Below are 13,992 nucleotides of genomic sequence, written 5' to 3'. Positions count from 1 at the left end.
AGCTTTTTAAATGGCTTTGACGGTGGGACTCATGCAATATCAGTCATATATTACTAGGGAAAAGATCAGACAGGAGAAAATATCACCAAGAGTGTGATAAACATTCTCGCCAATGTCATGGAGAAGATCAAAGTTTAGGAAGCATGATTGGTGCACTGAATTAATAAGTATTATATTGCTCGTGGCCAAGATGTTTACTAGGTATTACCGCACTACTATTCTATTCTTACACCTGTCTAAGCCTTGTTCCAATTTTCGAGAATGTCTCGAAGCCGTGGCGAGTTTGTCACCCGATGCATCTCCTCAAAATGAGCGCGGGACACGCCAAACGGCACTCCAGTAACATTCGGAATCCACCTGCCCACCAACCTCTCGGGCGCGATGTCGGCACGCTTGATGTGCTTCTGCAGGAACCGGCGATACGAGTCGACGCCGCCAGCCAAGAAGCTCGAGTGAAACGGCACGTCGATCTGCTTCAACGGCACCGTCGCCGGCCCGCGCTCGTAGTCCACCGGCTGCGGCATCGCCCGCACCCGTTCCACGCACTGCCGCACCACGCACATCAGGCGCTCCCGATCCAGCCAGGGGCGCGCCTCCTCCCGGTCGTCGCGCACGAAGCGGTTGAGCACCTCGGTCAGGCAGGCCAGCGCGCGCACGTCGCCCGCGCAGATGTACTGCAGGTCCCTAATGTTGTAGTTGACGATCTCGAGCAGCCAGCCGGCGGCGTCGTCGTCGTCGTCATCAGGCCCACTCGCATCCACGATGGCGGCCACGACGTCGGCCAGGCCGCGCTCGCCGAACGACCGCCGCGCGCACACCTTGGACGGGTTGACGGCGCACATCGAGTACGCGGACCGCCCGCTCGCGCTGCGCGTCACGGCCATCTGCATCGTCAGCCCGCGCACGAACGTGATGGCCGCCAGGCTCTCGACGCGCATGAACGAGCCACTGCCGCCCAGCGCCGCCAGCGCGCCGTACTCGCCCAGCGAGTGGCCCGCGAACGACAGCTCGCCCTCACCCTCGGCGACCAGCCCGCGCGCGCGCAGGTCCGCGAACCGCGCCACCTCCATGAGCGTGAGGGCTGGCTGTGTGAACTGCGTGGCCGAGAGCAGGCCGAGGTGCGAGCGGAACGTGTAGGACGTGCAGCGCTGCTTGGCGTGCAGCGCTCGGTACATCTCGCTGGCTCGGACGAAGGCGCCGCGGTGCGGGCTCGAAGCGGCGTCGTCGAGGATCGAGAGGTAGTTGGCGCGGATGCGGCGACCCTTGGGCCCGCCGAAGTGGATGGTGAGTTCCTGCGGGTCGTCCTGGACGATGGTGGTTATACGGAATCCTGGATACCTTGTTGTCAGAAGAGCAGAAGCAAACAGAGGGTGACCGCGAGGAGGCTTACCGTAGTTTTCCTGAAAGTACTCGTCTGCCCTCGTCCATACAGATGCAGCGGCTGCGCTCTTCTCCCGAAGCTCCATGCCCATTCCCTTGCGCTGCGAGCCTTGGCCGGTGAAGATGTACGCGGTGCTTGGTTGATCGACTTCAGCGTCGGCAGACATCACCACTTCGTGCTTGCTGTTGCGTGCCTCCAACTTGATAATCTTGCGGCCCTGGAGCATGGCCGTGTGATGAATTGACACTGTGAGCTGGTCTCCAGGGAGCACCATGGCTTGGAAGGATGCCCTGTACTTTCGAACTCTGGACGGGCAGCCTTTGGCAACAGTGACATCCAAGAGGCTCCTGACTGCTGCGCTGGTGTGCATACCGTGCGTGATGGTTCCTGGGAGCCCAAGGTACGATGCAAAAGTACGTGACGTGTGAATCGGATTGAAGTCTCCTGATACTCGCGCATACCGGGCATTCGACTCCGGAATCTGGACGCAGAACAGATTCTCGGATCCCTCAATAGGAACTGGATTGTCTAGTGGGACAATTTTCTGCCTAGGCTCACCATGGCGCTGTAGATAACCAGAGACAGGATTGGCACTGCTGGTCGCAGAGTGATACTCGACGGAGCCGATGATTCGCCCTCCGCAAGATACGTTTCCGGTGACGCTGACGGAAGAGTTCCGAGTGCAGTGCTGGAGCTGGAAGCTCAAAGTTCTGTTTGAGAGATCTGCTTGCGGATCTACAAGCTTCAACCAAGGCTTTGCATTGAGGATTGCAACGTCTTTGGCGTTTCTCATCTGCACGTGGACATCGTCAACAACTGATTTCCTGAAAGTGTTTTCAGAGTCGTTATAAGCTCCTCGGAATAGGAATTGAGAAGTAATTTCCATGACGGCGGAACCACTCCGGTTGATGACGGCGCTAACTTCAACCATTTTCCCAGACTCCTGGTTGACGACGGCAGTAACGGAAGCTGTTGTTGTAACCACGTCACCTTCACGAAGGGGCTGTTCACCAGCTACCATCCTGAACTGGTTCGAGAGATGTACCAACGTCAGGAGATCTGCATTGATGGCAAACAACGGCTTCATGATGGCCTTCCAGGCGGCGACGATGCCAAAGTCGAGAGGCGCTTCCATTGGACCACCGATTGTCCCAGTAAAGGCTTCACCGCGATTTCCCACAGCAGCTGCGAAGCTGCGGATCATACCAGCATCGATAATGACATATCCACTGCGGAAAACATCTTCGACAGTGGCATCTGGACAGCGCGGCTCGTCTGCAAACCAGGCTTGCCAGTAGAAAGACTTGACGCGTTCCAGACGGTCGTGCATAATTTCCGCTATCGGTGCACCAGCAACCTCGGGTTGGTAACGAAACCGAAGCAAGAGCTCCGCCGGCTGAGTCGCCGCTGTTTGATGATGCGTCAGGGAAACTGAGATCTCCTTGGTGCCAGAGCTGAAGGATATCTCCACCGTCTTTGCCTGGTCTTTGGACGTTGCCAGTGGCTCTAAAATGACGACTCGAGTGTTGAGAATGTCATTGTGATTCTTGATTTCCACACACTGTCCAGCCGCTGGAAGGATTATGGCTCTCAAAGGATTCTCTCGCCAACGACTGCCCTCTTGGATAATCTTGGAGGAAAAAAGTGCAGACCGCCACGAAGGGAAATGACCAGCGAGGAAAGCTCTGAGGGACTCAGCCGAAGGCAGATTGTCGGATGAACGTGGTAACCGGAGGATGATGTCGGATTCAGTCTCAATGATGCTGGTGTTCTCGGGGTAACATCCAGTGAATTCTTGGGCGCCCATGTATTCAACGGACGGGATGGTTAGGTTGCTCGCGTAGAAATCAGCCTTCAGGGCTTCAATGTGGCCGTTGTGAATTCCGTCCAGAATATCTTTCACAGGCTCTTCCTTGTCCGAGAACGAGGCAGCCACAGGGCCGTGTAGAATGCAGACCCGTCCTGCATCTTTCCCAACGACCTTGTCGAGATTCTCCGATTGCCAGAGTGAGTCCTTCTTGAAGTACGTCTGAAAGTTCTCGTCCAAGACCGGTATGAAAGGAACTGGCTTCTGGCTTCTCCGCTGGCACAAGTGCAAGAAGAAAGCGACGTCCTGAGGGTGCAGGAACTGTTCTTGTGCGGAATTGTATGCAGCAAAAACTATCCGTGAAACGTCTCTCACTTCAGCGGGGTTCGTACATTTGCTGGTGATGGAATACTTCCCGGCGGCGGAGAACCGCTGTTCAACCCGACGGAGGAAGTCGACCACGAAACGCTGGTACGAAGCATCAATCCAGTGAACAGTACCGCATTCCTCGTAGCAAAGAAGCTCGAGTAGGCGAGAAACAACCTGGCTATACGTCATTCGCTGGAGATCCACTGGAATTCCCGCATCATCAAGGCCAAACCAGACTTTCTGAAAATCATTGTTCAGTCTTTGGATGATGTGCTCCCGGTTCTCCTGTAGAAATCGAAGCTGTTGTGCTGGAGGCTTGCTGAAAACACGATCGTCCATATCTGCCCAGAATCTGGCGGCTCTCGTGGCAATCATATGCATCGGCTCGCCCATCTCGGAGATGACGGTGATGATGTCGCTGTCGCAGGCGGAGCCTTTGTACGTCATTTCCCACTGCTCATTGGGGAGGCCTCTTGCTGCAATGATGGCCTGTTTGGTACCCTGGCTTGTATGGGCTTCCTTGGCCACCATCATCCGACTCCCGAAGAGGCATCCGTCAAATGGCATTCGTGGGTACCCATACTCGAGAGACCAATTCCCTGTGAGATACGGGTAGGTGTCTGCAGCACTGCCGAACCCACTTCCTGCGACTAGGATGATGTTTTCGCAGCGGCGAATCTTGGAGTACTTCTGGAGGATGGGCTGGTGAAAATCTTCGCATGAGTGATGGCCTCCGCCGCGCCCACCAGTCCACTGAAGGATGATGGGGGACGTTGGATTCGATCGTGCAATGTCTAGCACAGCATCGATTGCAGATGCAGAGCCGGGCTTGAACGACACGTGGCCTAGACCCATATGGAAGTACTGATCGGCAATTTCGGGAGACGGGACACCAGCACCAATTGTGAGGCCATCGATCGGGACGCCTTCAGCGCGAAGCTTTTTGATGAGAGAAACCTGCCAATTCATCGCGCGAGGGTTTGCGTAGATGAGATTGACGGTGATACCGCGTCCTGCAGGAATCTTCTCGGCCAGATCAAGAAGTGCTGTCTCCATTGTCTCCGGGCTGTGATAGCCGCCTCCAGCAAGCTCAATGTGGAACCCCGCCTGCATTGTCGCCGCCACAAAGTCTGGGTGCACAGTGGTCGGAGTCATTCCACCGACAATGATTGGTGGCACACCCAGTTGTCGGCTCAGCCTCGTTTCCACCATGGTACGGCCGGCTGCACAGACAAGGTGAGGTTGATACTCTTCAGCCCAATTCGTGCCGTATCGGATATCACTTTCCCGGGGACTGAACAGCTCGACCTTGCAACCGAGGTCGCCAGCCGCTTCCATGCGGTCCGCAAGTATAACACGCACGCCTGCACCATCCTTCATGCGTGCTGTCAAAGCACCAATCCCCGAAGGTCCTCCGGGGCCGAATTCAATGATGTGCGTTGCACCTTCGAAGAGAGTGGCTGACTCCCAGCGCACAGTCTCCTCGGTGACCATACGTACAAGGACAGGAACAAGGTCGAAGTTTCCCACCGTGCTGATGTCCTCACCAGTGGATGTATGATACACGGGAATTCGGAGACAGCTGCTGTTGATCTTCACTTCCCGGAGGTCTTCCATGACGGCTCTGGTCACCCGTGAGAGGGACGAGACGTGGAAAGGTGATGATATGGGAAGGAATGAGGTGCTGAATGCTGGCTTCCGCTTCGAGAATGGAACTCTTGTCTGGTCGAGCTGCGAAGGCGCCCGCATTCGACGCAGGCGAACATTCAGGGCAGCCAGCGATGTTGGAGGACCGGCAACTACGATGTTGTTCCGGGAGTCGTTGATGAGGGATATCGAAACATGGCTGTGCGGAGAGAGGTATTTGTTTGTCGCTACAATCTCCATTTCTACCAGTCGTTGCGGCAAGTCTCTGATACTCAGCATAGGCGTTGGTGTTCCCTCATTGTTTGCGAGCGCATCCGCAACAACTTCGGGTGAAATGCTGGTCTGTGGAAAGGCCTCCTGAGATCGAACACCAATCCAGAAGAGTATGGAAAGAGCCGAGATGGAAAGACGATAGAATGAATCCCAAGAGTCGGCAGCTGCAGCGACAGCGGCAACAACGATGCCTTGAGAGTGGCCTGTCGTGCCGCTGATGGAGTTTCCGAACTCTCCTGGCGAAAGACCAAGCACCGTACAGGTAACCATGTAATTCATCAGCTGGAACAGACCAATTAATGGGAAGCTGACAGGTGCGCTGATCAAAAAGGAGACATCTGGGGTAGATGAGGGTGACTGCAGCCAGGCCTCGACGTCGAGATTCTTTTCGTAGAAAGTATCCTGACATCTGGGATCACGAGACAATGCAAGCAGCAAGCTGGCAGACTGCCTCACAAATGTTTTGAGCAGTGGCTCGTAGGTGCGATAGAGGTCGCGAATGTCCTCGAAGAACGTCTCAGTATTTCCTTGACCACCGAAGATGGTGTATATCCGTGCGGATCCATCGTCGGCGGCTGAAAGAAGGGCGGAAGGAAGATATCGACCATCGTTGAAGGCTGCGGCGGTGTAGAAATTTCTGATGAGATCCTGCTTCATCTCGCAGGGAATATCGAGGCGCGCAGCCAGGGAATGTATGTCGTCATTCTCCAGAAACGTGGTTTGGAAGTGTTTGAGGGATATGTGAAGGATTTGGTCGTCGCCGACTTGTCTTTCTGGGATATCTCGGCTTAGATATGATAGGAAGGCGGCCGCCAGCTGGGCTGGGGTTGGGGTATCATTGGTGTTGTAAAGATTGAATTGAGAAACAAGTTGTCGTGCTCGACGGTGGTTGCGAGCTGCGAAGTGATAGGTAACGGACGAGGAGCCTCGAGAAATTGTGAGGGGTATCGTCGGGGAGGGAGGATGCGGAGGGCTCAGCTCCGGCGTTGAGCACAGCGAGGTTGCGGGGGTCGAGCTGGTAGAGAACATGATTTCCGCTGGCAAACGCGTACAGCGTGTCTGGAGACAACTCGGCCGGGTGTATCTGATAAGTTGTGGGCAGTACGTCAAGTTGCTGGGCGAGCACGTGAGGGCGTGTTGCTGGCCGGGGCTTATGGCGTCGTGGCTGGGGCCAAAAGAGCGAGGAGCATTGCATTGCGGCCACCAACGCGAAGGATGCTGCTGAGCGGATCAAGCCGTGGTGCATGATTCAGCCGCCGGGGGCCGATAGGGCTTAGCCCAAAGCTTGGCCATGGAGAAATAGCTGTCAGCACTGAAGTTGGGAGCCGAATCCGGGGTAGCCCCACTTCCAACGCAAACTCAGCCCCCCGTCAAGCGCCCGTGTCTCCCCTCAATCCTGCACAACACCAATTTTTCCTACTTATTGTTTTCTTACACGCATCACCCTGTCAGATGCAGCCCGATCCTTCGTCCACAAAAGGTACTGCTTCTCGGCCCGTCACACCATGCCCATACCACCATGGCGAGGAAACTGCCGACGCCGCGTCACTGAGCCGCCCGGCCCCACCAAGCCGGGCCGAGTGCGTGCACATTGGGATCTAGAAGGCGACAAGGTTGCTGCGGTCGACAGGTACCAAAATAGCAACACCACGAGACATTGCTGGCCTGCGCCCATGACATATCTCAATTCTGTACGGCTCGCCGTCTGGATAGTCCCGCTGCTCCTCGCCTGAATTACTGTATCCTACTTGCACTACTGTTTACCGCCTCATGGCTCCACTCTCTCAGTTCGTAGGCGCATTTGCGTCCTCCTGCGCTCTGGTCTTCGCATCTGCCATTGCATATGTATGATGAGCACCAGAACCACCATTTTACAAGACATGTACTGATTAATGTCCAGGTATTGGGACTATGCATCTACCGCGTTTTCTTCCATCCGCTGGCAAAACATCCTGGCCCATTGCTGGCCAAGGTGTCCAATTTCTACGCGGCATATCATGCGTGGGTGGGCGACATCCACGTTGACATGTGGAAATGCCACCAAAAATACGGCGAGACTGTTCGCTATGCGCCCGATCGCCTCCTCATCAACACGGCCGATGCGCTTCGTGACGTGCACGGCCACAAGAGCAATCTCCCAAAGGCGACGACGTACAACGCGCTCATTCACCGCGCGCCCAACATCCTCACTCTGCGCGACAAAAGGCAGCACGGCCGCAGGCGTCGCGTCATGTGCCAAGCATTGTCGGATGCCAACATCGCAACCTTTGAGCCCGCAATCGTCGAGCAGGTCAAAAAGTTTGTGGCCGTCTTCGCCGAGCTCCCTCGCGACGGCGGTGACGAGGCCTGGTCTGCGCCGGTCAATGTTTCCGAATGGTGCGACTACCTGACATTCGATATCATGGCCTCAGTGGTGTTTTCCGGCAAATACGACATGCTGGGAAGCGCGCAGTACCGCCCTGTGCTGAAGGCAATCCTGGACTCCAACGTCCGGATGGGCACGCTGTTCCAATACCCGGCGCTCGGGCACTGGAAGATGCACAAGCGCTTCTTCCCCGCCGCCATCGCCGCCCGGAGCGTCTTCGTGTCGTTTGTGACGCGCATGGTCGGCGACCGAATCAAGCTGGGGAAGTCGCAGACCCCGCACGACGTCTTCTCGTTCATGGCGAAGTCCAAGGACCCCGAGACCGACCAGGGCTTGACCCTGAACGAGCTTGGCGCCGAAAGCACCACGCTGATCGTTGCCGGTGCTGACACTACCTCGACTGTCATTGCTGCAACCATGTTCTACCTTGCCAAATTCCCGCAGTGCCTGGAACGGGCCCAACGAGAGGTGCGTACGGCATTCGACGAGGAGTCGGAGATCCGTCTGGGCCGGAAGCTCAACAGCTGCACCTTCCTCCTTGCCTGCATCAACGAGGCCATGCGCCTAGCACCCTCCGTTGGCGCTGCACTCTGGCGCCAGGTGCAGTCTGAAGACGGCATGGCAGTTGGTGGCCACTTCGTTCCCCGCGGCTACGACGTGGGCGTCGGCATTTGGAGCCTGCAGCATAGTCCGGAACACTACCCTGACCCCTTTGACTTCTGCCCTGAGAGATGGCTTGTTGAAAGCGCAGATGAAAGATCAAAGATTCTCGCTGCGTTTTCGCCCTTCTCGCGAGGCCCCAGGAGTTGCGTTGGAAAGGGCATTGCTATGGTTGAGCTGTTGCTCACTTTCTCGCACTTGCTCTGGTCCTTGGACTTCAAATTCCCAGAGGGACAGGAGCCGCTTGGAAACTTCGAGCTGAAGGAACATGTTACTGGCGCCAAGAACGGCCCAGTTCTCCAGTTCCGCAAACGGCAATTGCACGGGCTCTGACACGTTTCTCACCACCACAGTTTGCCTTCATGTTAGTTTTCGATAGTCTTCAAATTGCGTAATTCTTCTCAGCTCTGCATATGGAATATCAAAATTGTGTAACATACCCCTCTTCCGAAGGCCGTAGCACGGGTGCGGTGATGATCTGAGTCTCAACGACGGCAGCGCTCCAGCACGCCGAGCATTCTTTCCTGACTCGGTCCGGCGGGGGAAGCTAGCGAAAGATGCGATCGTGACTGCAGCTGCAAATAGATTGAATGCTGAGGTTCCCTGCACCGCCTGTTCCAATTGTCTGCGCCTCCGCCTGGGCGGGTCATGCAAGCCATCACGATGAGCGGTCTGGCCCGCAGCTCTCTGCAAGGCTCACTAAATTCTCAGACCCCGAAGGATTTTTCTGCGGCCGTCAGTGCTGACGATTTCCACTAGGCAGATACCGTGGTGTGCACAAACCACCCGTGCTCCACCAACGCGTGGCTGGGGCCGTCGGACCCACAGCGAGGCTCTATTCACGGCACTTGTCTGACACGTCGCAAGCGCCATCCGTGGGGAACCAACCGTTGAGGCGCGGGCCAAGATCTAGGGTAGTATCATCAGATTCAAAGGTCTTTGGCGCTTTATTCCATAAGATGTCAGCTACGTGGGCTGTCATCACTGCTTCTCCCAGCACGCACATCTGTCATTTCCCCTCCGTTCTACAGTCGCACATCCTCATTCTACCACAGCACTCATGGAGATGACTGGAGATTCTGCTCTTGTGGCTCCTCCGAGGCCGCCGCTTTTTGCTCACAGGTCTGGAGATTCTAGTAGCAGTAGCAGCATTCGCCTCGGGAAAAGAGCGCTCAGTCACCCACCGGCTGTTTCTGAGCTCTCGTTTGGACGTACCGCAAGTTCGTCAGTGGAAAACGAGAAAGAGGAGCCAACGGAGTACCCTACTGGATGGAAGTTGGTGTCCATCACGCTTGCTCTTTGCTGTGCCGTTTTCGTTACAACACTGGTCAGTCCTTGTCCCTCTTCCCATCCTGATGGGGTTCTTACACGTCTTCACAGGATCAAACAATTGTTGCAACCGCCGCTCCCGAAATTACCAACCAGTTCAAGTCACTGGCAGATGTTGGCTGGTATGGCAGCGCGTAAGTGATAATCCTCAACCATGCGGATGTATCCGCTGTGTCTGACCTTGCACAGATACCTCCTCACCACTGCTGCATTCCAGCTACCCTTTGGCAAGCTCTACAGCATTCTGTCAGTCAAATGGACCTTCCTCGTGACCATCTTCATTTTCGAAGTTGGTTCATTGATTTGTGGTGCCGCCAACTCCTCGGCTGTCTTGATTGCCGGCAGAGCCATTGCTGGTGTGGGCGGCGCTGGCATCTTCTCCGGCGCATTGATCATTGCGGCTCATACCAGTACGTATTGAAATGGTCCCGCATTGACTCTGTGCTGACGCTTTTCTTAGTTCCGTTGCAATATCGTCCAATCTACACCGGTGCAGTCGGTGCAATCTCGGGCATTGCAGCCATCTGTGGCCCGCTTCTGGGTGGGTTGTTTACTGACCATGCATCATGGCGCTGGGTATGCGTTTCCCCTCCCAATATTTCTCCGAGTGTAGCTGACCGTCTTCCAGTGCTTCTACATCAACCTGCCGCTCGGTGGCATCACAATTGCCGTTGTAGCGTTCCTGACGCCCTCGATGACTCCCAAGCGGACCTCGACTTTGACGACGAAGCAGCGCCTGGCGAAGTTTGACTTCCTCGGCATGGCAGCCTTCATGCCCTGCATCATCTCCTGCCTCCTCGCCCTGCAGTGGGGCGGCACCAAGTACGGCTGGGGCAGCACGCGCATCGTCGCGCTCTTCATGACTTCGTTCGTGCTGTTCTGCTGCTTCGTCGGGATCCAGTTCTGGAAGCAGGACAACGCAACGCTCCCGCCGCGCATCATGAAGAAGCGCAGCGTGGCCGGCGCCGTCTTCTTCTCCTTCGCCCTGGGCGCCGCCTTCTTCACCATCGTCTACTACCTCCCGCTGTGGTTCCAGGCCATCAAGCAGGCCTCGGCCGCGCGGTCCGGCGTCATGAACCTGCCCATGGTGCTCTCCGTCGTCGTCATCTCCGTCTTCGCCGGCGGCATGATCTCGGCGTGGGGCTACTACACGCCGTTCATGATCCTCTGCGCCGCCGTCAGCGCCGTCGGCGCCGGCCTCCTCACCACCCTCGAGCCCGACACGCCCAGCTCCAAGTGGATCGGCTACCAGATCGTGCTGGGCGTGGGGCTGGGGTTGGGCATGCAGCAGCCGCTCATGGCGGTCCAGACGGTGCTCGACATGGCCGACGTCGCCGCCGGCACCGCCGTCGTCATCTTTGGCCAGACCGTCGGCGGCTCGCTGATCCTGCTCATCGCCCAGAACCTGTTCCAGAACAAGTTCATCGGGAACCTGGGCAGCTACGTCCCGGACGTCAACCCGGCCCTCGTGCTTGCCGCGGGCGCGACGGGGCTGGAGAAGGCCGTGCCTGAGGCGGACAAGGCGGGCGTTCTGCAGGCCTACAATGATGCCGTGACCACCACTCTGCTGGTTCCTACGGCTTTGGCAGCGGTTTCAATTCTTGGTGCGGCAATTATGGAGTGGAAGAGCGTGAAGGGCAAGAAGTTTGACCTTGTCGGTTAAGCATAATTTTCTGCCAATATGGGCATTAATGTGGTCACTTGTACAAGGAGTTTTTGAGAAGTACATTCGCAGGGTCTCGGCGTTCATAGCTTTTTGATGTTTGTGTTTTAGCTCGTCATCTGTATGTATCTGGTGTTTATGGATAGAAAATCGTCTGCATAATTTTTGTCGCTAATCTTCATCGGTAATCTGAAGATCATTGTGCATCTCGTGCAGATCTCGGCATCTGTCAGGGGGCCTCCTGTGGCTTGAATCAGCTCAGCGCGTCACCTGCATATTGTTTATTGATTTTTTGCCTTGAATACCTCATTCGTTTTCAATGCTTGCAGACCGTAAGAAACTACTGCAGCTTTTACACTTCGTAGTTGCAGGCTTCGGAATCCGCTGTGAGTCAGTCACCATAAAAGATAAATTAACGTTGAGCACATCTAGTCAGCCTTTCCCCGCACATTTCCCGATCGGGCTGTCTTATTACCCATTCCAGGCAGCCGGACCAGGAGCACCCAAGTATAGCAACGATTGTTGGCGGCTGCTTACGTCGGGTGGCGCAGGGCCCCCACCAGGCGTCGGAAAATAGCCCGACATACCCACCGCCAGGGGCCGACACGGCACACACATTGACCAACCAGCGTTTCTTCGAAGCCACATGCAAGCCAGCGTTCGCGACCCACAACAGCCCCGTCTCACTGTTTTTCACCGTGCCATGCGCATGCAAAATCCATCGAAAGTTAAATTTGGCCGTTGGTGGCACTGCATGCGTGGCGGAGCCCTATTTATCCATCAAAATTACCCGGACCATGCAACTATCTCAGTGTTACTTAGTCCTTGCATGTTGCTAGCCTTTATCCCCTCTATCTGTAAAGCCCTCGTAGAATCTGTTCCCAGCTAAGCCGAAAATGGTTTTCCCTCCCCCTCCCGTGTCCAGCATTGACTGGAAGAAGATCGGATTTGAGTCCAAGCCATGTAATGAGTACCACAGGCAACAAGACGAATAGTAGCTGATCAAGCGTTAGTCAATGGGCATGTCGAGAGCCGGTACACAGTCTCAACCGGATCGTGGAGCGCGCCACAGCTCGTCGCCGACCCCTTCTTGCGCGTCCACGGCCTCGCTCCCGCCTTCAACTACGGCCAGCAAGCCTACGAAGGCATGAAGGGTAACCTCTCCTCACCCAATTCCTCTCATGTCCCCCCATTATTCCGCTGACCCCATCCATTCGCACAGCCTTTCGCGACCCCTCGGGCAACATCAACATCTTCCGGCCCTCGGACCACGCCCGGCGCATGAACCACTCCTCCTCCTTCGTCTCCATCCCAGCCATGCCCGAAGCCCACTTCAAGGCGTGCGTCCAGCTGGCCGTGGGCGCCAACGCGGCTTTCGTACCACCGCACGACGCCGACGCCGCGCTGTACATCCGGCCGGTCGTGTTCGGCGCCTCCGCGCACCTGCCGCTGACGCCGCCGCAGGAGTACCTGTTCGCCGTGTACGTGCAGCCGCTGAACGCGTACCACGGCAGCGCCGCGGCCGACGCGCTCGTGCTCGAGGACTTTGACCGCACCGCGCCAAAGGGCACCGGCGCCGCAAAGGTCGGCGGCAACTACGCGCCCGTCATCCGGTGGAGCGAGAAGGCGAAGAAGGAGGGCTTCGGCATCACGCTGCATCTGGACAGCCGGACGAATACCGAGATTGACGAGTTCAGTACGTCCGGGTTTATTGGCGTGCAGGCGAGGGACGACGCGCGGGGGGGCTACCGCCTGGTGGTGCCCGATAGCAAGAATGTCATCAGGAGCGTCACCAGTGTCAGCTGCATTGAGCTGGCGCGAAGCTTCGGCTGGGATGTTGAGACTCGTTCTGTAAGTGAGACTGCAATTCGCTTCTAGTTGGCGTGACTGACTGTTGGGCGCAGATCAAGTATGAAGAGCTTGCGTCGTTTGATGAGGTCATTGCAGTTGGAACCGCTGCGGCACTGGTGCCAATTCGCTCCATTACCCGTCAGTCGCTTGATCAAAAGTTCGTGTACCAGGATGGCAGCAGTACTGCTGGGCCTTGCTGCCAGAAACTGCTCCAAGCTCTACAGGATATCCAGCGTGGTGTGAGCCATGATGCGTTTGGATGGCGAGAGCAGGTATTGCCTCCTGATGCGTCCATCAATGATAAAGATGACCTTGGATATGCAAGCGGTATATACGGCGTTTTGGAAGGTATGTGGCAGGCACTTCCAAGGGTATTTTCTTTCGGAAGGTGAACGCTTGGTGGAAGATTTGCATCAATTTTTAGCGCATTAAAAAGAAGTTGTATTCACCTCAATGGAATTTTCTACTCGTAATTGAAACAAACAAGTCTTTGACCCATGAATTAAATGCTGAATATATGTTGAATGTAGACATTGTGTGTGTGAATGCTTTCAATAATTTTAACGTGAATTCGGTTGTGATTTTGCGGGTGGAATGTTTTCACCACAAAACAACTACATCGGCAACACAACAAGACTGCTCGGCAT

General features: G+C 55.9%; 4 protein-coding genes across 4 annotated transcripts; 3 read left to right on the top strand and 1 right to left on the bottom strand.

Annotated features, from left to right (window-relative positions):
* Positions 1-236: 236 nt before the first annotated feature.
* Positions 237-6,134, bottom strand: LTHEOB_10387 (Fatty acid synthase beta subunit dehydratase; the record flags this gene model as incomplete). The annotated part of the gene is made up of 2 exons (XM_035507026.1): positions 237-1,330; positions 1,391-6,134. The coding sequence occupies 2 exons, from the start codon at positions 6,132-6,134 to the stop codon at positions 237-239; spliced, it is 5,838 nt and encodes a 1,945-aa protein (XP_035367924.1).
* An 848-nt stretch (positions 6,135-6,982) lies between these two features.
* On the top strand, positions 6,983-8,835 carry LTHEOB_10386 (Cytochrome p450 protein; the record flags this gene model as incomplete). Its single annotated transcript, XM_035507025.1, has 2 exons — positions 6,983-7,057; positions 7,378-8,835. 2 exons carry the CDS (start codon positions 6,983-6,985, stop codon positions 8,833-8,835), a joined length of 1,533 nt encoding a protein of 510 aa, XP_035367923.1.
* A 727-nt stretch (positions 8,836-9,562) lies between these two features.
* On the top strand, positions 9,563-11,494 carry LTHEOB_10385 (Tetracycline resistance protein TetB/drug resistance transporter; the record flags this gene model as incomplete). Its single annotated transcript, XM_035507024.1, has 5 exons — positions 9,563-9,829; positions 9,883-9,965; positions 10,021-10,241; positions 10,292-10,407; positions 10,460-11,494. 5 exons carry the CDS (start codon positions 9,563-9,565, stop codon positions 11,492-11,494), a joined length of 1,722 nt encoding a protein of 573 aa, XP_035367922.1.
* An 896-nt stretch (positions 11,495-12,390) lies between these two features.
* LTHEOB_10384 (Branched-chain-amino-acid aminotransferase TOXF) lies at positions 12,391-13,588 on the top strand (the record flags this gene model as incomplete). Its single annotated transcript, XM_035507023.1, has 5 exons — positions 12,391-12,457; positions 12,508-12,648; positions 12,717-13,345; positions 13,399-13,483; positions 13,527-13,588. 5 exons carry the CDS (start codon positions 12,391-12,393, stop codon positions 13,586-13,588), a joined length of 984 nt encoding a protein of 327 aa, XP_035367921.1.
* Between the last annotated feature and the right edge of the window lie 404 nt (positions 13,589-13,992).

This window comes from Lasiodiplodia theobromae (assembly GCF_012971845.1).
Source record: "Lasiodiplodia theobromae strain AM2As chromosome Unknown scaffold_38, whole genome shotgun sequence".
Classification (NCBI taxonomy): domain Eukaryota; kingdom Fungi; phylum Ascomycota; class Dothideomycetes; order Botryosphaeriales; family Botryosphaeriaceae; genus Lasiodiplodia; species Lasiodiplodia theobromae.
This window is presented reverse-complemented; position numbering and strand designations above follow the sequence as displayed.